At 40.5% G+C, this 22,061-nt stretch overlaps 2 protein-coding genes and 1 long non-coding RNA gene across 5 annotated transcripts; all 3 read left to right on the top strand.

Moving 5' to 3' along the window:
- Positions 1-37: 37 nt before the first annotated feature.
- LOC116036289 (serine/threonine-protein kinase pim-3-like) lies at positions 38-5,828 on the top strand. The gene is made up of 6 exons (XM_031279797.2): positions 38-453; positions 1,378-1,487; positions 2,352-2,402; positions 3,132-3,495; positions 4,372-4,548; positions 5,311-5,828. Exons 1-6 carry the CDS (start codon positions 384-386, stop codon positions 5,487-5,489), a joined length of 951 nt encoding a protein of 316 aa, XP_031135657.1. The 5' UTR covers positions 38-383; the 3' UTR covers positions 5,490-5,828.
- A 3,512-nt stretch (positions 5,829-9,340) lies between these two features.
- On the top strand, positions 9,341-10,993 carry LOC118495423. The gene is made up of 3 exons (XR_004897829.1): positions 9,341-9,403; positions 9,837-9,981; positions 10,533-10,993. It is a non-coding gene; the product is annotated as an uncharacterized LOC118495423 (long non-coding RNA).
- A 1,590-nt stretch (positions 10,994-12,583) lies between these two features.
- On the top strand, positions 12,584-21,359 carry ftsj1 (FtsJ RNA 2'-O-methyltransferase 1). Of its 3 annotated transcripts, none has more exons than XM_036003007.1 (12): positions 12,584-12,661; positions 13,463-13,598; positions 14,901-14,970; positions 15,082-15,193; positions 16,340-16,418; positions 16,811-16,863; positions 16,936-16,989; positions 18,932-19,034; positions 19,292-19,375; positions 19,849-19,952; positions 20,481-20,704; positions 20,961-21,345. In XM_036003007.1, the coding sequence occupies exons 2-11, from the start codon at positions 13,478-13,480 to the stop codon at positions 20,655-20,657; spliced, it is 957 nt and encodes a 318-aa protein (XP_035858900.1). In that variant the 5' UTR covers positions 12,584-12,661; positions 13,463-13,477; the 3' UTR covers positions 20,658-20,704; positions 20,961-21,345. The 3 variants fall into 3 exon arrangements, with proteins under 3 accessions (XP_035858900.1, XP_031135655.1, XP_031135656.1); XM_031279796.2 differs by adding an exon at positions 13,060-13,086 and having other exon boundaries at positions 12,596-12,661; positions 20,481-21,359; XM_031279795.2 differs by having other exon boundaries at positions 20,481-21,359.
- The last annotated feature ends 702 nt before the right edge of the window (positions 21,360-22,061 follow it).

Below are 22,061 nucleotides of genomic sequence, written 5' to 3'. Positions count from 1 at the left end.
TGGGGGCGACTTTTTCACTTCACCAACTTCTAATTCACCGTGGACCGATACCACTCGTTACACCGCTTTTTATTCGTGTGCAAGTTTGGATATAAAGCGTGTGGTACTGTGGTGTTACTTAACGTTTAGCTGGAGGCAGGCGGAAGGATCTATCTGATGTTTGTAAATATTGGCAGCGGCGGAGCTCGAGGCAGAGTGGCGCGCTTCTCTAGCTAGATGCAGCAACGACCATCTGACTTTTTTTTGACCGGACTACCGATTTTCCCCGCTTAACCGTCTCGTTTGGCCCGTGAGAAGAAGCGAGGACTTCGCTGTTATCTGGGATCTTTACGTGAATATTTTCAGCTGTATTTTTATTTTTATTGGGACAAGTTACGAGCAGCATGCTGCTCTCTAAACTGGGCTCCTTGTCTTACATCTCCAGCATGGATCTGCCGGCGAAGCTGCAGCAAGGTAACGACAGCATGCAGGTGTTAACGGCACACCGTGTTCCGTGAGCCGGTAGATTCCGTAACACACGTTCTCTTTACCTAAGCTCAACCGGTCCTCTCCGGTACGCATCACTTTAAGTGGATATACCACAAAATAAAATCCATCGGTTTCTTATCAGGTCACCGAATCTGACACAAAATACGACGTAACACGTGTACCGGCCTTAACTGGCGAAAAATACATAAACTAACGGACATTTTGTAGACGTTATTATTAGCAAGCATTTCAAAAATATTTGAAAATATGGATTTAAACGCATCGTATCTTCTAATTGAAGAGGTTAAGACCAGCTTAAGTGTTATATTCTTACAGAATACTTAAATAATAAATAAAATTCACACATTTCCATCCACTATGGATCTGTGCTGATGTATGACCTTTTAAATAAAACAGTCTGGGACCATTTTAGAAAGCAAGGTGCCAAAATGTGTAGTGCGTATCTCGTTATAACAGTTACACCCCCTCTGTTAAGACAGCATGTGTTTTACATCAGCCATGTAGCTAACATCGTTGAAATAGATGATATTGGCGATGCTGTTATAACAGTCCACCATTTTTAAACGCATGACACGAGAACAACAGGGGTCGTCTGAGGACGTTTGGTTATTCTGTCGTGTGTATTCATTCAGTAATGCGTATTGTTTATTTTCTTTGCGAATTGCGGCAGTATTTATAATAAACATATTATAAACGTATAGTAAGAGCTAAGTGTTTAGCTAAAGCTGCGTAGACAACACGCAGGAGACGAAACGCACCGGCATTTGTTTTGTGTTGTGGGTGGGGGCGGGGGAGTTACAGATTTTGGCGCAACACCACAATGTCCTAACTGTCCAAAGTACATAGTCCTGATTTATATTCTGTTATGTTTTTTTTTTTTTTTTTTAGCCAAAGCGGAGAAGCAGCCGTTTGAGAAGTTGTACCGGCTGGGTTCGGTGCTCGGCAGCGGAGGATTTGGCACGGTCCACTCGGCTGTCCGCCTCGCCGACGGGCTGCCGGTAAGAGCTGGGCGCCGCTTTGTTTTGGTCCCAGCACATGGTCGCAGCACGCAGCGTCACGCTAACTGCAAGCAGCTGCGTTTCCGACTCCTGCCTTCAAAATAAAAGCCGTACTAAAGTCATCATTGGAGTGACAAATTGGAGACAATAGGTGACAAAACAATCTGTTCACAGTTTTTAGATCGTCTTAGCTCCCTCAAAAGATATGTGTTCACATTTCCATTTTTCTGAAACCTATTTTCAGATTGGTACAGCTGCTGTATCCAACCTTTTGTGCTTTTATTTGGGAGGCAGCGTCTATTCCCTTTACTTCCTGTTTTACTCTTGTAAGCTGTTGAGCTTGACACCGCCCAGCCCTGCCTGGCATGTGGTCTTTGTTTTGACAAAGAAATGTGGTTTTGGAAACTTTCCTTTTCTCTTTTTATTAAAAAATAATCTTGGTATTTTGCTGTATACTCTTTAAGGGAACAAGAAGTGGGTACATGTTTGATAATATTTTCATGAAATCACCAAAATGGGAAAATAATTTTATTAGTAAAGGAAAAATATAAAGCTTTGTGTTGCTGTTAACGGTCACAGTTTTTTTTTTAATTTGGCGGCTGTTTTTTTTATGTGTTTTTACATAGACATGTCATGTTGTGTGTGTGTGTATATATATATATATATATATATATATATATATATATATATATATATATATATATATATATATATATATAATTTTTTTTTAATTTTTATATATATATATATAAAATATAATTTTTTTTAAATTTATATATATATATATATATATATATATATATATATATAAAAAAAACTGTATGGAGGCTGTGTGTTAATGGTGTTGTTTTTCTTCACATGCAGGTAGCGGTGAAGCATGTGTGCAGGGAAAGAGTGACTGAGTGGGGCTCTCTGGTGAGATTATACCTGATTATACCTGCAGATTAACTGTTTTATAAAAACTTCCTGTCAGATAGTTTACCACTTCAACTGCTAGTTAATCCTTTAATTAAAAATTAAGGTCAATACCCCCCTTTTTTTTTTTTTAACAAGAAAAGCTATTTTGACAAAACACACTATTTACATACACAATAGAGACATTAAGAATTACAAGTTGTATTCTGAGTACGTGAGCATGTTTTAACATCTTCAAATGGAATAAGAGATTTTAACTTATAGCAACACTTTTCCCACTTCAGTCCCCCTACAGGTTGGAAGCCGAATTGTCCATTACATTACATGTCCAGCTCATTCGAACTACAGATCCGCTACCCGATCTGGCAACTTGCATAATGTAATGTAATGTAATGTAATGGACAATTCCGCTTCCAACCTGTAGGGGGACTGAAGCGGGAAAAGTTCTCTAGTGTTGCTTTAAGCCCGCCCTGCGGCCCTTTGCTGCTGGTCATTCCCCCTCTCTCTCCCCTTTCAAGTCTAAGCTGTCCTATACAAATAAAGGCCTAAAATGCCAAAAAAGTTATCTTTAAAAAAATAAAAACACGAGTTGTAACTGTAAATAAAAAAACATAAATGTATTTCATTATGTGCAACTAAAGTGCTTTTGGTATCTGTCATTTCTACATGATTAAGTGTAATGTTTATAAGTTATGGGTGGTGAGATCAAGATATACATTTCCCTCTCAGTGCGGCGCGGTGGTTCCTCTGGAGATCGTGCTGTTGAAGAAGGTGGGCGGGGCGTTTGGCGGCGTGGTGCGCCTGTTGGACTGGTGGGAGCTGGCGGACGGCTGGCTGATGGTGATGGAGCGCCCCGAGCTGGGGCAGGACCTGTTCGATTACATCACGGAGCGCGGCCCGCTGGAAGAGGCGGCGGCGCGCGGCTTCCTCCGTCAGGTGCTGGAGGCGGTGCGTCACTGCCACGCCTGCGGCGTCGTCCACCGAGACATCAAGGACGAGAACCTGCTGGTGGACCTGCGCACCGGACAGATCAAACTCATCGACTTCGGCTCGGGGGCGCTCCTCAAAGACACCGCCTACACCGAGTTTGATGGTGAGTCGGATCAGTGTGTGCTCTTGTACTTTTGTGTGTATATAGATATATAGATATATATATCTCTCCAGAAACGTTACAAAACAAACAGAATTTCCCTAACATTAGTTATTGGTAGTTATTTATGAGTCCTCACTAAAATAATGATAATGCAGTTTAGAAATAAACTTGTTTGTTATATTGTCACAACAGAACATCAAAATATATTAAAGTTCTGATAAATAAAATACATAAAAATACAAACTTAAGATATAAAACTTAAACGGTTAAACACGAGTGTTGCCAACAGGGACGTTGTAGAGCGTCCTCTGGTGGACAGACTACGCAACACCAACACTCAGAACATGGTTGAAGGGTGTTTTGTCCGTTTTTATTTAATTTTTTAAATATTCATTTTTCAGCCATTATTAATGCCGATACCGATAGTTTGGAAAAAGCCTAATATCGGCCCGCCGATATATCGGTCGGGCTCTACTTGTGATGACCAATTACAGTTTTACATCTGTTGGAGAGTGAAAATGTTTGTTTTGGGAAGGTGAGGATGTAAGTGGGGACATCTTGGAACACATGGAATTTTTTTTATACATTATTTTTGTAAAGTAAGGATGTTTTAAACGCTTTAAAAAAAGTAGGGGTCATTTTAGACAGGACAATATTTATTTTTTTATTATTATGCGTGCGTGTGTGTCATCATGCACCAGTCCTCGTTAACGACTCACTCTGACACACTGTACCCCTTTGTGATGCCGTTGTCATGACAACTGCAGCAGGCCAGGAATTGCTGTTAGCACTTATGAGCCTCAATCAGACCATTGTCTTACTGTACATTGTCCAATATGATGAATACCTAACGCCACCTCCCCTCCTCCCCTGCAGGTACGCGGGTGTACAGTCCTCCGGAGTGGATCCGGTTCCACCGGTACCACGGCCGCCCGGCCACCGTCTGGTCTCTCGGCGTGCTGCTGTACGACATGGTGTGTGGGGACATCCCCTTCGAACAGGACGAGGAGATCCTGGGAGGGCGGCTCTACTTCAGACGCAAAATCTCCTCAGGTCAGTCCGAGCGCGACGAGTCTGCTCCGCTTAGATCGCAAGATCCGGTCCAACATCCATGTCCAGGGAGGGCGGAAGCTCTGCCTGTAAAGTGACCTCAAAGAAAGGCTCTTTTATAGAATTTCTTTTTTTTTATTAACGTTTTAAAGTACTTAAATATACAATAAGTATAGTATTTTACGTCCGTTTTGGTGAGCCCAGAGGGAAAATATGGCATTTTAAAAGTAGCCTACATTTACGGTAGCTAGCTAACGGTAGACTACAGAGAGAGTGTGATATTTTTACGTCCGTTTCAGAGCGGCAGAGGGAAAATATTTCAGTCGACACATTAAGTGGAACCGAAATGAGGAACCGAAAATTGCGTTCTAATCCGGTCCGAGTACTACCGGTTGCGTAGGAACCGGTTCCACAGTGGAACCAGGTTTCAGTACCCAACCCTACCAAGCTCCTTATCCTCTTTTAAATCCTTATCCTGCTTTATAAAGCATCTTTTATAAGTGCGCTTTTACTGGATATGGCCTGAATGGTACTTTTATCTGTTTTAATCTATTTTATACGTAATGGCATTATCTAAACCTATATTTTAAATAGTTAATATTGTTCTATTATACTTATTCTCTAGTGTTGCTCCTTTTTTACTAATGGAAAAACTCATTGTTGGTCTGGCATGTTGTTGTTGTCTTGTTAAGCAATTTGTAACTTTGTTTTTGAAAAGTACTGTATAAATAAAGTTATTATCCCTTTTTTGTATTTGTGTCACAGAGTGCCAGCAGCTGATTGGCTGGTGTCTGAGCCAGCAGCCGTCTGACCGGCCGACCCTGGAGCAGATTCTCCTCCACCCCTGGGTGACGGGCAGCGACGGGCAGCAGGCACACGGCGACGCCATCACGCTCCACGCCGTCACAGTGGACTCCTCCTCCTCGAGCCAGCAGGGCCTCTGATTGGTCAACGCGAGGCTGCCAGGAGGGGGCGTGACATAGACTTGTTGCCGTTTGGATGTCCTCGTGCGCGCAGCGTTGACGCTGCGAGGAAGTGTTTTCTGGTGGCGGGAGCGAGTCATCACAGTTCAGGGTTGGGTTGACTCTGTGCTCCCCCCCCCCCCCTTCACAGACAGTAGAGCCGCTCTTATAGAGCATAAACGCCTGTCTGGTGTTCGTGTTTCAGAGTGCCTTGAGTTTGTAGTAGGGATGCACTGAATCCAGATTTTTGGGGTTCGGCCGAATACCGAATCCACTGGTTGAGATTCTGCCGAATACCGAATCCTCCTCCCATCCTCAGTCCATTAACACAGTAAACACATTAATGAAGTAAACAACGTCCACAGTTTTTACCTGTGACTGTCCTTCCTTTGCCGTACCTGAAGTTGCAGCGTTTTGGCTGCTGTCTGTAGATTCCTTCATCACAACTCGTATTCTTTCAGATGTTTCATACCAGATGTTGTAACAGCGGTGATGTTGTGTACAGTTTAGGGTCCTCGCCACCACGAGACAAATCAGCATTGCAGATTGAACATGTAGCTGGACTTGAATGGCCTTCTTTTGACTGAAAGTACTGCCAAACTACATTGTTTATGCTCACGTGTTCCATTTTCACTTTCGCCTTACGCCTACTGCATTGAACGGTCCACCTACGTAAACACCTTCCCGTAATCAACGGCGCCGTCATTACGACGACCAGCGTAGCGCAAGCGTAGAAAGAAACCGAACCCCGTCAAAAAGCCCAATATTCAGCCGAATCTGAAGCCTGGATTCGGTGCATCCCTGGTTTGAAGGTTGCTGTGGGCAGAGCGTCGCCACGGTAACCAACTGCAGTTCAGAAGTTGGTCCGGAGGGTTCTTCAGACGTTCCTTTAGTTCAGATAATAAAGTTTCTAAACTTGACTTTTTGATACTTGATACGGAGTATAAATGTTGTCTTTGTTACATATAATATATCACATCCCTCAGTGTTCCCTTTGGCCTGAAAACAAATAGATGAGGACTTTCTGTGATTAAAATACAGGCTAAAACTAGCAAAATAAGAGAAAACATCTCTCAGGTTCATCAAGACGGTTGGTTGTGTTGTTGATTGTTCTTTGTTTAAACGGGGCTTCTTATATTATTTTTAACATATTTTATTTTGACATCTGTGTCCATACGATACCAGAGTTTCAGTATCGATGCCACGACCATAGCTCATCTCTTCACTGTGTGTGTGTGTGTGTGTGTGTGTGTGTGTGTTTGTGTGACTGAGATGCACAGTCAATGCAAATATTCAGTTTTGTATTTTGAATATACCGTATGTATTTTTGTTCTTACATTTCCATATATTTTGTACATTTCCTAAGTGTTTTATTTATTTAGTAAACACATTCCTCGTCATGGGATTATTTATTTAAGTTGTCTAACTTTAAAAGAATATATATATTTTAGTAATTCATGTTTTTGTCATCCTGAAAACAAGAATAAAGTTTTTGAGTTTTCTCAACGCAGGTTAAGAGTGGTAGTTCTGAGTGTCATATATCTCACAGGAAAAAGTATTTTTTTCATGGAAACATGGATTCTTCATGGATTTTCAAATAAAACCTGTTTGTATATAAACTGATCTTCCGTGTGATGTGTTCGCTCCTTTTAGACTCTGACACTCATCTCTACAAACCACATTACATTCAAAAATAACCTCAGATCTACTTTATTTTCTTCTCCAAACCATTTCTATTGGTCCAGGGAGTCTTTTAATAGAGAAAAATAGACTAGTTTTACATTACATTTGAAACCACCTTGAACAACAACTTGATTTTTTGACCATTAACTTAAAGGTCCAGTGTGTTTAGTTCAACTGTGTTGCCAGTTCACAAACTTGTTCTTTTTCATGAATATTTACCACCACCATCAATTCCAAGTAGTATTCCTTTTGGCTTGAAATGTTACATTTGCATTCGCATGAACTGGGGTAGACGCTCTATATTCATGCTCCATCGTGAAATACGTTAGCCGGTAAGGGACATACAGGACATACTGCTCCGCCTTTCGCGTTTTCTCTGTCACATGATAAACTCACAGGTGCTGCTAATGCTGCTAATGGGTATCGTAGCTTCCCGCCCTGGCAAGTTTGAAGAAGGAAACATGGAGGACCACACGTATTCAAAATTAAAATTTCAGGAACAGGAGTCTTCTTCTTCGCCCAGAAAAAGAAAAAAGAGATTGAAAATAGCAAGAGACCGGCTTTTTGCAGCGTGAAGGCTACTGTAGCTGTATTACGTACTTTGAACTGCGTGGCGCGAGAGAGTTGATTGCGATATATGATTTTAACGCTAGATGGGAGAAATTCCTACACATTGGACCTTTAATATTAATGAAATGAAAAATCTAGGTAGATAAAATGCTCCAATATAGTTCCTTGTCAAAACTATTTCTTTTTCAAGGGTTTATCAAGAAGGCTCATATTCTTCCATTTTTACTGAATAACTATTTAAATTTGGAAAAACAATCATTCTTAATTTTTTAATTGAAGGTAATTGAAATAGATTTTGGCTATATTTATTAAATCTTTTTTTTTACCTGTTTATTTAATTAGCCTGTCAACAGTGCACAAAATCGGCAAATTAATAAACTCAGAGTTCCTTTAAAACAACACATGCCTTTGTCAATGTAAATTTCGTAAAAGAAAATTTGACTTTTTTGGCTTGAAATCCCATTTCAAATTTGAACTTTGTTTTTTTTTTTTTTTTTCATCTGCAGTATTTTCATTTAAAGTGCCCATATTATGAAAAAAATCACTTTTTGTGGGTGGTTATTTTGTGTCTCTGGTGCTTCCACACGCATACAAACTTTGAAATAAAACATCCATGCTGTTGAGAGTGAGATACGGTTTCTGAATGTGTCCTGCCTTCAGTCTCTGGGTGAGCTGTTCAAAATCTGCACGGCTTTCTACGTAACTAGCTGAGACGAGGGGCCTAGGGGGCTAACTGTTAGCATGCTAGCTCGTTCTCAATGGCAAAACATTGCTACAACACACACAAATTCACACTAATCTACAAAATAAATTGTATAGAACTACTTCCATGTCCCTGTTCTGCAGGTATTCCACACAAAGTTAGAAGTGCGCCCTCGTTTAGAAGAAGGCTCCCGGCTAATCCTGCCTTGTACAGGCCGAAGTTGCAGAAACAGCTAGCTAGCTCATGTAATCTTACCTAGCTACTGAGCATGTGCGACTGACAACAAAGATGGAACAGAAGTTACGAGGTCTCACTCTGTAGCTAAAACACAGACCTGACACAGGATGAAAAGAGGATCTGCAGCAATGTGCAGTACAACAAAAATGTTGTGTTTTTTGAAAATTAAACCACGTAAACCTATTCTGGTACAACCTCAAAATACAATTATGAACCTGAAAATGAGCATAATATGGCCACTTTAAAATAACCAAATTTCCCATCAGTGACATTAAAACATATCCAATCCAATATTTATGTATATTTAATTTACCTTTTGGTTTGTTTCTTCTTTAATACAGAACGCTTGGACCCATTACTTACTCAGTGATATTTTCTGTGATATTCCTTCAGGAGGTTTTTACCATGGATGTATTAGGTTTTTACCATAGACTATATACAGTCTATGGTTTTTACACACGTTGTTTCTGTAGAGAGCACTTCCATGTGTCTGCGGCGACACCGTGTGGCCGCTACCAACAACTAGCAAAGATGGTTGGTATGCCAACGTCATTTTGAACGAGAAGGGTCCAGCTGCGGCTTGCGGCCGCTCACGCCACGCCCCCGTCCGCTCACGCCACGCCCCCACCATCCGCTCACGACACGCCCCCCTGCCGCTCACGCCACGTCCGACTTACAGCTTCATATTGCCAGTGAGTACCAGGTAAGCTACTGATAATAGTTATTTAGCCCGGCTTGTTTAAAATTAATATTAGGCTACTATCTACAGCTATTGATGTTGATGATAGCTTATAGTTAACAGGGTGTGTTAAAAGTATGCTAAAGTTAGCTGTGTCAGTGTATGCTAACGTTAGCTTAGCCTGTCAGAGTTAAGCTAACTCTGACAGTTAGTGTGTGTGTGTGTGTGTGTGTGTGTGTGTGTGTGTGTGTGTGTGTGTGTGTGTGTGTGTTTGAGTGAGGTACTTCAGATGATGATAGTTTTTATTAAATGAAATATGACAGAGTTTCAGAAACACTACAAAGTGACATAGTCACTTTAATGTAATTTGAGTTATTGAGAATTGGCTACATTCAAAAGTTAAAGCTTCTTTTACTAACATTGTGTTGTATACATCATTTCTTCCTCTTCTCTTCAGTCTGTTCTGCCAGAGCACAATGATCCTCAGTTGGTACCGACCTGTGATTCACAGTACAAGTGTCCCCTTTGTGAAAAGAAGGGAGACTTGTGTAAGCTGGTCCCTCATTTACAGGGCCACAAGCCAAACACAGTTAAACATGCAGGTATTTTTTTTTGAAAAACATACAATGTGATATTAAATATCTCATGTTTTATTGAAATAACTGACTGCAAATTTTGGTATCGCCTCATAACTGTGGTGAACAGTGAATGAAATTTAAGACCTACACATTAAAGTACAGCAAAATGCAGTGTCACAATAGTAGTTGTAAAGTTAATAAATGTATTCAAATTGAATAAAAGCAACACAGAGTAATATAATAATAGTAAAATAATAATGCGGTCTGGCATATCTGGCTTCATTATTATTGCTACATGACATTTCACAACATCATTACTGCATTGTCAGATGTATTTTAAACATCAGAAGAAACAGAACTGATTACTTTGTATGTACACCCTGACACATGCTCCCCAGGACATTTACTTTGTCATTGAACTTTTAACAAATAGCTCTGAGCATCTGAAAAAGGAAAATTAGATTTATGTAACAAATAAATAATACAATTACTATTCTTTTTATGTAACAAAGGGGTGTGAAAAAATAATTTAATACGTACTTGCTGCATTTATTTACTCTCTTTTTCTCTTTTAGTGCTTCAATCTAGAGAGAGCCTTCTACTCAAATGTACTCTATTGCGACCAGCCCAGGAAAAGGAGAACACACACAGACAGTAGTTGCATTACCAGGACCTACCCATGCAACAAACACAGCTGCTGTCACCCACCTTTTTGTGTCCTCCAATAAGCTGGGACTTTGCTGTGACCCTAGAGACACCCTGAGCTATGTGTGCACCAAACGTTGTGTCAATCCATCCAGTAGATTTTGAAATATTTGGATAAGTGAAAACTTTAAGAGAGACGGGAATTCCTGAGAGAAGAACAGGTTCATCTTCTCAGACCAGAGGTCAACCCGAAGAGAGATGGTGAAAAAGATTGTTCATTGATCACCAGGGTACCAAAAACTCTAAAATACTTACATAAGGTTGTTCGGAACACAACAATTACTCTCACAAAATAAGGAGGGTTTGATGGAGAACAGATGAATAAGATGAAGAAAAACTACAAGAAGGCAAATCCCTACCCAGCCCCATTCATGTCAATCTAACATGTCCTCTCATATATATTTACATCCACATCTTCATGGTTGACTCAGTGTTCAGCACTTTTACTGCAGGAATGTTCTTGTTTCAAACCAGCGGGGGTCTTTCTGTGTTCAGCAGCATGTGTTTGCATGTGGTTGTGTTTACTTACAGTACAGTCACGATCTCTCCCATGTCCGTGTGGGTTTCCTTCCTTCCTCCCACAGTCCAGACATGTTGAACAGGTGAAACATTGAATCTAAACAGTCTGTAGCTGTGAAGCCTATCCGGCTTCACTTCTCTTCTCCTAAATAGTGTTATAGCTCATTAGTATATAAGTCAAAACGTTATCACAATATAATTATATTATGTTTATTACTGTGATTTCACCAGTGCATAATCATCAGAATCAGAGGATTCGGTCCTTCCCCTTCATTTATTTATTATCCTAGTTGTGCACAACATATTATCATGTGCAAAACAAGAATAGACCAGTACAGGTACGGATTTACCTACAGTATGTACCTTTGGAACCTAATAATTACAGTAAACTAACCAATTATTATCATCTCCAGGAGCCTGGTTGACTGAAACGTTTTTACAGCAGAATGAGAATAAACCCAAAGTTATATTATTTAGTCCAAAGCATAAAACCTATCTGCTTTATTTTGTCTTGTCAAGTAGTTTTAATCAGGCAGTCCTGCCTTATTTCCTGACTCTTAACAATTTTCTGTGTTTGACCTAGAGAAAGTTAACAGGCTCTGTCTATTGACTCTCTATTGATTGATATTCTTTCTAACTTCACCTTAAAAAAACACTCTTACTTGTTGGCTTTTAACTGTGCCAAACATGTTCTTCTAAGCCTTACTGTAAGTAATCTGCTGTTTGTGACATACATACCATATGTTTTGATTTTGTTTTTGAATAAAATGTTATTAGCAACAAATTATCTCATTCAAGTCAATTTTATTTATAGTATAAAATAACAAGAGTTATCTCAAGACACTTTACAGATAGAGTAGGTCTAGACCACATTCTATAATTTACAAAGACCAACAATTCCAGTAATTCCCCCAAGAGCAAGCATTTAGTGCGACAGTAGCGAGGAAAAACTCCCTTAACTAAGGCATTGTCCCCTGTTTCTTTCCCATTGCCAAATAATCCTGTTATTTCCTTCCTCCTGTCATCAATATCTTATTCTTCCTCCACTTCTGACCCCACATCTTTAAAACAAAGTCAAATGCATACATTTCCAAGCATCTATGCAGTGGTGAGAGGGATTGAAATTATACTACGGATATAGATTTTTTTTTAAATACATATTTGAAGTTTTGTTGTTTGTATTATAAATTAGCAAATAAAAAAACATGAACTGATGATTGTTGTTTGCAGTTCAATGTATTATGTATTAGCAAATTAAAAAAACGAATCCAATACAATATGAACTGACATTCTATAGTTCCACCCCAAACTGGCTTTTATTTTGAAGGCGAAGAAAATAAGGGGCGTGGCGTGAGCGGGGGGCGTGGCGTGAGCGGACGCAAGCTGCAGCTGGACCATATTGTTTTGAACAGGCGTTTCGGGGACAGCTACCTACCAGCAGGGGTCCTTCCATCATCAACACCGGAACTGCACGTGAACAGTAAGTAAAATAGTTTCTTAATGCTTAATAAAGTATGTTAAAATGAGAAAATATACTATTGTTTTATATGTATAGTTTAGTTAAAGTGTGTATATATTTAACCCAGAGACATATGCTGCGCTAACGTCAGACGATAAGCTCAAACAGCCATGAAATATGCAGTTTCTTGTGCACTCTAAGCCAAACCCTGTTTAAAAAGTGAATTAGATCAAGTTAACGGGTCTTCAGCACGATAACATTGTTTACTAATTCTTGAACAAATACATTTTTAGATTCATCAAGAGGTGCTCCGTAATTCGGCTAATAAAGAATAAACCAAATGTCAAACCTTTTTAGTAAAATCTTGACTTTCTTAGTCGGATCACACAGCACGGTTTAACGTTTTTTGGTTGGAACAGACGGACTGATATTGATAGTGGACACAGGTGATGCTTTAAAGGTATTTGGCAATGTTGGAACTACTATTTGCATTGACCAATACACAAGAAATAATAATTTACAATACAATAATGGTAAAAAAAAATATAAAAAATAGTTTGTTGTTTATCACAACGTGTCATCACATCATTGCAGTGATTCCACTAAAACAAAACCAGTATGTATATTGTATTGTATGTGTATATAATATGTGGTATGTTGTGTGTCTGTCTGTGTTTGTATCTCTGTATGTTTGTGTGTGTGTGTGTGTGTGTGTGTGTGTCTCTCTGTATGTTTGTATGTATGTGTGTTTGTGTCTCTGTATGTCTGTTTGTCTCTGTGTGTTTGTGTGTGTGTGTGTGTGTGTGTTTTTTCCAAACCGTGGGGTCAGAGGTCAGGATGGGTCGCTCCTCCAAAGACAAGCGGGACATTTACTACCGTCTGGCCAAAGAGGAGGGCTGGAGAGCGAGGAGCGCCTTCAAGCTGCTGCAGCTCGACCACGAGTTCAACCTGTTCACAGGTGAGACCCGCAGGACGCCTGATGGGCTCAGGACACCTAAATATCCCCGCCTACATTACACCCTCCTGGAGACAATATAAACTACAGATTGACTGATACCATTTTTTTGCTTCCTGATACAGATTCCGATACCTGAACTTGCGTATCGGCCGATACCGAGTACTGATCCGATACCAGTGTGTTGTATATTTTATTATGTTTTAACAGATGTGTACTAGTACCCCTGTATGGATGTGATACGATTTCTATCTTTGTTGTATGGGTTCAACTTTTTGTGAAACAAGAACAAACACAAACAATAAACGCCATAGAACTTTCTTTTATTATCCAGTTTGAGAGTCAGTCATAGCGGAAAAAGAACATAAATACAACTTTAAAGTAGATTTTCTTTGGGGCTAAATGCTGAAAAGGTATCAGATCGGTGGATAAACTCCAGGACTTTCCGATACCAGCATTTTAGGCAGCTTTTGGAGGCCTTTCCGATACTGGTATTGGTATCGGAACATCTCTAGTAGGTTCGAGTCTGGTTCTCTCTCTATGGGCCCTTTGGGACTCCTTTGGTATTAGAGCTTAGAAAAATATCAAGCCTGACCCTACTCGAGCCCGTGCACGTTGTGTCCGAGCCCGGCCTGGCCCAGCCCGACACATTAACTGGAATTATGAGCCCGAGCCCGATTTTAAACCCGACAATGTTTTAATACGTGGGCCGTTATAACTGACGTTCTTAACTACCATTCAGAGTTGTTTGAACTACAGAAATCTGTTTAGAATTATCTTAATGTTAATTTACGCATGTAAACTGCGCTGTTTGTTTATTCAGAATGGAACGGATCGCAAATGGATCCGAATGAAGAAACGTAAAAAAAAAGCTCGACCCTAGCTCCTTCAGCCGGATAGTTTGGGTAACAGATCAAGGCAGCCTTTCTTGTCTCGATCACCTAATTAATACTGTCCTTCGCCGCGGTCTGCATGCTGACGCACTGGCTGACAACAGTGCTGCAGAGGGGGGAGACACGATGTAGCCCAGTTTCCCTCACACTCGAGTCAGGTTAGGACATCCAACCAGAGCGACGGGAGAAGCTGGAGAGGCATAGCTTTCTCCCTACCGAATTAGGCTAATAAAGTAATGATTCAAAAAACACAAATGCTTGATCAAGGGCCCGGCCCGAGTATTGCGGCGGAAAATATCGGTCTAAACTCTCTTTGGTATCCCTATTTGCGCCTGTCTCTGATTGTATTATTCTGCTGTCTTTAAATAAATGGCTGATTTGACATTTATTAATGTTTTTTTTTCTGCCTTAGGTGTGAACCGAGCAGTTGATCTGTGTGCAGCTCCTGGCAGCTGGAGTCAGGTCCTCAGTCGGAAACTCAGGTTTGACTTTTTTTTTTTTTTAAATAAACATACGGTCACGCAGAAAGAAATGAAATGGATTTGAACAAATACCAACAGTGAAGTGATCGATTGTTTGGTTTTTCCACTCAGAGGGCAGGAGGAGAAGGGTGAGACGGGGGAGGAGGTGAAGATCGTGGCAGTGGACCTGCAGGCCATGGCTCCTCTGCCCGGAGTCACTCAGATCCAGGGAGACATCACCAAGGTGACGACACCATGAATCTGATGGTGTGACTCTAATCGCCCTTTTCCACTGCAGGAATTAACAAAACGTAACGCGGAACCATCGTTGCTGGCTCTTCTTTTATTCCACTTTGGCACGGGGCGGGGCCAGAAGGGGGGAACGGGGGCGGGGCTAGAAGGGGGGCACGGGGCGGGGCTAGAAGGGGGGCACGGGGCGGGGCCAGAAGGGGGGGAGTGGAATATAGAACCACACAATCCACAAACACAACTACTGCTGATGCGTTCTAATGTGTGTCTTAGAGCTGGGCAATATATTGATATTATATTGATATCGCGATATGAGAATAGATATCGTCTTAGATTTTGGATATCGTAATATCGTGATATGACATAAGTGGTGTCGTTTCCTGGTTTTAAAGGCTGCATTACAGTAAAGTGATGTACTTTTCTGAACTTACCAGACTGTTGTAACTGTTCTATTATTTAACTTTACCCACTTAGTCATTATATCCACATTACTGAAGATTATTTATCAAAAATCTCATTGTGTAACTATTTTGTGAAAGCATCAATAGTCAACCCTACAATATTGTTGTGGTATTGATATCGAGGTATTTGGTCAAAAATATTGTGATATTTGATTTTCTCCATATCGCCCAGCTCTAGTGTGTCTATGCACTTTGACCTGTGTCTACTGTGTATGATACTTGTGTTATGTTTTTCTCATGCCATCAACCTGCCAGTTGTCCTGATCTGGAATAGTGGTTGTTATTTTTACTTGTCTATGCCTACGTCTTTCTTGTTTTATGTGTATTTGTTGTATTGTTGTAGTGTATCTATTGTTTTTAAGCCATCAACCTGCTAGGGATTGCAGATGAAAATTAGCCTGTATGGCTAAATCTGGCACATTTACACGTTGGACTCTGTACACATGTTGATTAATGTGTGTTGTCCCTTTTAAATAAAGAAATCAAAAAATAAAATAAAATAACCATCCTGTTGCATCTGTAAGGAGCAGGACAACCAATCCTTTTAACAAGTCGTTAGTGTTTGTCCCGCTGTCGTCCGTTGAATGACGTAAATCTGACTCGTCCCGGTTTGTAAAAAGCAAGAAGAAGTGCGTCAGTGCTTGGCATGACCTGTGTCTTCTTCTTCTTCTTCTTCTTAGGTGTCGACAGCGCAGGAGATCATCCGTCACTTTGAGGGTCAGCCGGCCGACCTGGTGGTGTGTGACGGCGCTCCAGACGGTGAGATGCTCACTTCCTGTCTGTCCTCACCAGGGGCATGTTCAATCTCAAAACGGTGTGCACCGTTTTGCTACGGATTCCTGGTTGAACGACAGGTTTCCTCGGAACGGCGTGCGACCGCTTTGAGTTGTTTTCTCTCGTTTGGTGGGCGTGTCACAGGTGATACCCAATCAGCAGAGACGTGTCTGGAAACTCGTGGTAATAAAAAGGCAGAGCGCCTTGCGCACACAACAGGGTGTTCAACGCACCCCCGTTTCAGTTAAAAAAAAACGTGTTGCTATGTTTTGTCGAGGCTGAACGTGGCCCTGATCTTAAGTCTCTCCTGTCTCCCTTTAAAAAAAGAAAAACATGCATTCAGCTGTCTGGAGTTATTTCCTGTTCTGTTTCCATAGTGACCGGGCTCCATGACGTGGACGAGTACATCCAGGCTCAGCTCCTATTGGCCGTGAGTACAGAGGTGTGTTTTGTGGTCACCTGTCGGTCTGTGATGTCATACTGACACCTGTTTGTCTCTCAGGCTCTGAACATCACAACTCACGTCCTGAAACCTGGAGGGACGTTTGTGGCCAAGGTGAGTCCAACTTTCATTCATATGGTTTATTAAGAACACATTTTGTAATTAGGGCTGTCAAACAATAAAAAAATTTTAATCGCTGAATTTCTATAGTTAATCGCATATTTTATCACATGATTAAAATTCTATTATTTTGCATTTCAGAACAGTTTTTAAGTATATATTAACAATGGAAAGCAATTTTTACCAGTGTATCTTGGTTGGGAATCAAATGAATGCAAAGAAAGTTACTTTATGAACTTGATTTTAAGATTTGTAATTATTTATTTACTGTAAACAAAAGAAAAATGTGTGAATCTGTCATTATTGCACAATTCCTCCAAGTACCTAACTAAAAAACTAAAAATCCCTATCCTTACCAGAGTCAATATAGTGTTTAGTAACTCCTAAATAATGTTGATTACTCACTGACGTCCAGTGATCCCCGGTTAATGAGACAGCGTTTGCAGCATGCATGGAGTGTTTCTCCATCATGCTGCAGCCTGCAGCAGCAGGATGTGTTAGGAGGAAGTGGCAGCTTGATGATAAGTAACGGTGCTGCAAAGGGTCAAAATAGTAGCCTGTTAGGCACGACGCAAAGCCCAGTGAAGTGTAAAATAAATTAATAAATGGCGGCATGCGATTTAAAAAAAAATTAATGCGTTATGCTCGGCCCTTTATCACATCGCGATTAACGGGTTAATGCTGACAGCCCTATTTGTAATGTTACGTTAATGTTATTCGGTATTAAATGTAGTTTTAACTCAAACTTGAAACTGCAGCCTGTTAGCTTAGTTTAGCACAAAGAATGGAAACAGATGGACACCGGTCTGGCTCTGTTCGATGGAAACAAAGTCCACCTATCAGCACCTCTAAAAGCTCACACATTATATCTTGTTTGTTTGTCCAAACACCAAACTCGTTGGCCTAAAAACACATTCTGGATAAGGCCGGGTTCAGACAGCCTGCGTCGGCCGTCCGACGGTCCGGCAAAAATGCAGGTCTTTCCATTCAATTGGTCTCTAACTAACATGACAACGCTTATGCCTATTGAAGCACTCTTCAAGAGAGCCATTAAAATCTTGGATAAAAAAGCGGTATCATTTCATCACTGTAGCATACTGGAAAAACACAAACTATTGAGTTTTGAGAATTTTAAGTACCTGTTTTGTATATAAGGTTATACATCACCGTGGCCCGCCCCCACTGAATGATTTCTTTCAAAGATTTGAGAGTGGTGGTAGTACAAGGGCCTCCACCAAAGGGGACTGTGTAATACCTTTTAGGCGCACCACTTTTGGACAAACTGTTTTGTCAGTAAAGGGAAATAACTATTGGAATAGCCTGCCCTCCACAATAAGGGACTGTCCCACATACATCAATTTCGAAACTCATTTAAAATTCTGGCTTTTAGAAAACCAAAGCTGCACTCACTTTTAACTGCCTCACACATTTCACTATGTGTGACAATCACATGTTCTGTTGTATTTTGTCTTGACTGTTGTTAGTGTTTGTCTTGCCTCTTAAACTATGAGAGTGTTGCATGCTTGTTACTGTTTTCATAGATGAAAATTAGCTATGGTGCTAACTCTAGCATATTTACATTGTGTACTTGTACTGATGTCCATTAATATGCACTGTCCCTATCTAAATAAACTATTAAATAAAAAAAGAAATCATTTTGAATGGGACTAGTGCGTCTGTGAAATATAAAGTCTACTTGTGCTTTGTTGGGTTGTTTTAAGAACACAACAGGACGTCACAGAAAAGGGCCGTTCCATTGACACTACCCCCGCCGCAAATCGCCGGATCCATTTTTTTTTTTTTTGGGTCTGAATGCCCCGTAACTCCCACAGTGAAAGTAATTAAGTGAAAAAGTAGTTTAATGCAGTGGTGCATTGTGGGCGGAGGTAACGCTGTGTCACACTGTATTAACCCCTCATTGTCCCGTGTTGTTCAGATCTTCAGAGGTAAAGACGTGACTCTGCTGTATTCCCAGCTGAAGATCTTCTTCAGTGGTGTGACCTGCGCCAAGCCTCGCAGCAGCAGGAACTCTAGCATTGGTGAGTAACACCCCCCCCCCCGAATCCTTCCCCTAGCTCTGGTTGAATCATTTACACACCTGAGACTTTTATACTGAGGGCTGCTATCCAATTGAAAGAAGTAAAATCTGACATGCCCAGAATGTTTGACAAAATAATTTGAACTCAGAGTAAAAGCAGATTTTACCACATTAATTTGCATCTGGATCTGTGGTGTTAGCTAGAACTCTGTTGACTACTTACAGTATCTGTCTGTCTGTCTGTCCGTCTGTGTGCAGAGGCCTTCGTGGTGTGTCAGAATTACTCTCCTCCTGAAGGTTACGTCCCCAACATGTCCAACCCTCTGCTGGATCATTCCTACGGTAACTATGAGCCCTTTTGCCGTACGTGCTATGGATATCTGATCTGGATCAGGAAAACCCAACACGTGAACGCAGTCAGAACAGAATCACGATGCCACTGGGAGATAGAAGCAGCGTCACTTCCCTTCACCATGTTTGGTGACAAGTCAGACGGCGCCGCTTAACTCATTTCTCTATTTAAAAGCTGTTCTATTAATGCAAACAAGTGTCATGTTTTGAAAAAATCCTTAAGACGAGCGTAAAAAAATACATATTCTTTGATTTTTTTATATTTGATGTTTTAGTTACCTATTCGGTCTTTAAATTGGATGTCTAAGGAAAAGGGAAATATGTCATTTAAAGTCACGATACCCAGCTCTAGTTGCAGCCTTTCGCGATGTGTATATTGGCTTAGTCGATATCGCGATGCCTTTAGTTCCCCTGCGTGCCCTGCTCCTGCTTCTCCTCAGTGTGTTCTGGTCTCTGTCCTCCAGATGTGGACTTCAACCAGTTAGAGGGTCCAAACCGCGTCATCGTTCCCTTCCTGGCGTGCGGTGACCTCAGCGCCTTCGACTCAGACAGGACCTACCCTCTGCAGGTGACCAGACACAGGTTTATCTTCACGGAGTTAAACTAAGCAACAGAAACATGGTTCTTACATTAAAACAATCATTTTTAGTCATTCAGTAATTGTGCTCAATGCAGTATTATAATTGAGGTATTTCACTGGATTTTTAAGGAGATGATTAATAGATAAATTCATTTATTGTGATTTTTTTTTTTAGTGTGACTGACTGTGGAGACGTAGCTCATACTATGGAGACGTAGCTCATACAACCCTACTTCAAAACATCTGAACTATCCCTTTAAGAAACCCTTGGATTTGTCGAATACTTTTAACTAATATGTGAATTAAGGGGAAAGTAATGTATCGGTAATGTTTCTCAAATTAAAGGATCTCTAGCTACCAAACACCTTGATGTTGTTTAAGGTGTTTGGTGTGTTTTTAGGGGTAAATTAAAGATAAATTAAAGGGTATTTTAAGATTTCTTGGTTCTACTTTTGATGTTTTTTTTACCATTCTTCAAACACAACCTCACACCTGTTGACTGTTTTCTTTCTTCAGCTGGATGCTGGTAAACAGTACCAGTACACGCCCCCCACCCAACCGCCCATACGCCCCCCCTACCAGCAGGCTTGCCACCTCCGCAAAAACAACCTGCTGTCCAAAGAGGACGCGCTGTCCAACCGTCCCAACCAGAGCCAAGACAAGGAGACGGATCCACCGGCCGAGTCCTCCTGATTCGTCTGACAGCTGACGGCTTGGTGGGAAAAGAAACCGAGTTATCATTAAAGCAACACCAAATCACCTTTCCCCTTCGGTCCCCCTACAGGTTGGAAGCGGAATTGTCCATTGTAGTTTCTTATGTTTCATCCGAACTACAGATCCGCTACCCGATCTGGCAAACTTGCATAGTGCGGTTATAGCCGATAGAGGGCCGTAAAGCGAATGCAGAAGTGCCGTTCACCCTGTTACGAGTTGATGAACCACTGAAACAATTTTGGAAACATTATTTTAAGGTACAAAAGAATCTTTGGTGTTGCTTTAAAAGGGACAGTCTGGCATTTTGGAAAAAGTCAGTTCTTTTCTGTCTGATAAGAAGATGGATACCAGTTTAATTTCTGAACAGTGCTAGGTCCAGAGCATATTTAGCCTAGCTAGCTTAGCACAAAGACTGGAGGCAGGACGGAACTACATGTAGCCGTAGAATAGAAGTTTCCTCCTGCCTCCAGTCGTTGTGCTAAGCTAGCTAGGCTAAACGTGCTCTGACCGATTGCTGTACTGGATGTTTTTCCAATCAAAGGATACGTTTTTACTGTTTTGTCTGATTTTATGTGGAGTCTTTTTTGACAGATCCTCCATTGAGGAATTGTAAACCTTTTAAAAAAAATAAAGTAATTTCTTGGAGGCAAACCAATACTGTGGTTAACATGGATTTTATTTGAATTCATTCAAATCTGAGTTATGTTTTTTGTCTATTTTACTACTGTAGATATTTATGGTTGTGCTAGTTTTAATTCATTTATAAACTGTTGGGTAGTTTAATCTCCAGCGATGCATCCTATTCTATAAGATCATCATGTGTTTGTAGCGTCACTGTCCTGTGAGAACCACGTATCTCTAAAAAGTTTTGAAACTTTTCATGATGTCAGAAAAACAGCCCTGTTTTCAGCTTTGTGACGATGCACTTTCCAGCTGATCCAAGAGGCTTTTTAACCCTTGTGTTGTCTTCCCTTCAACCTTGAAAAAAAAACACTCTTTTCGACGTTTTTGACGCCTTTTTTCACAATTTGTTTTTGCTTTTTCCAACGTTTGAAATTTTTCTTCTACACATTTTCAGCGCTTATTTCTAAGTCCCATATTTTCTGATATAAAACAAAAATGTAAAACGGGTCATTGTGACCCGAAGTCAACACAAGGACATTATTTTTTATTTATATTTTTTACATTTAATTTTTTTATATATTTTTAGGAGAATTTCACATTAAATACAAAAAATAAAAAAGAATTACAAAAGACATTAAGGAACACTCTTCATCCTTCAGTTTATCTCAAAACATCTGGAGATACGTGGTTTTCACTGGACAGGAAGGGGATGGAAACTCATCTGAAAAGTAACTAAAGCTGTCAGACAAATGTAGTGGA

The sequence above is a fragment of the Sander lucioperca genome, chromosome 7 (genome assembly GCF_008315115.2).
Source record: "Sander lucioperca isolate FBNREF2018 chromosome 7, SLUC_FBN_1.2, whole genome shotgun sequence".
In the NCBI taxonomy this organism is placed as follows: Eukaryota; Metazoa; Chordata; class Actinopteri; order Perciformes; family Percidae; genus Sander; species Sander lucioperca.
This window is presented reverse-complemented; position numbering and strand designations above follow the sequence as displayed.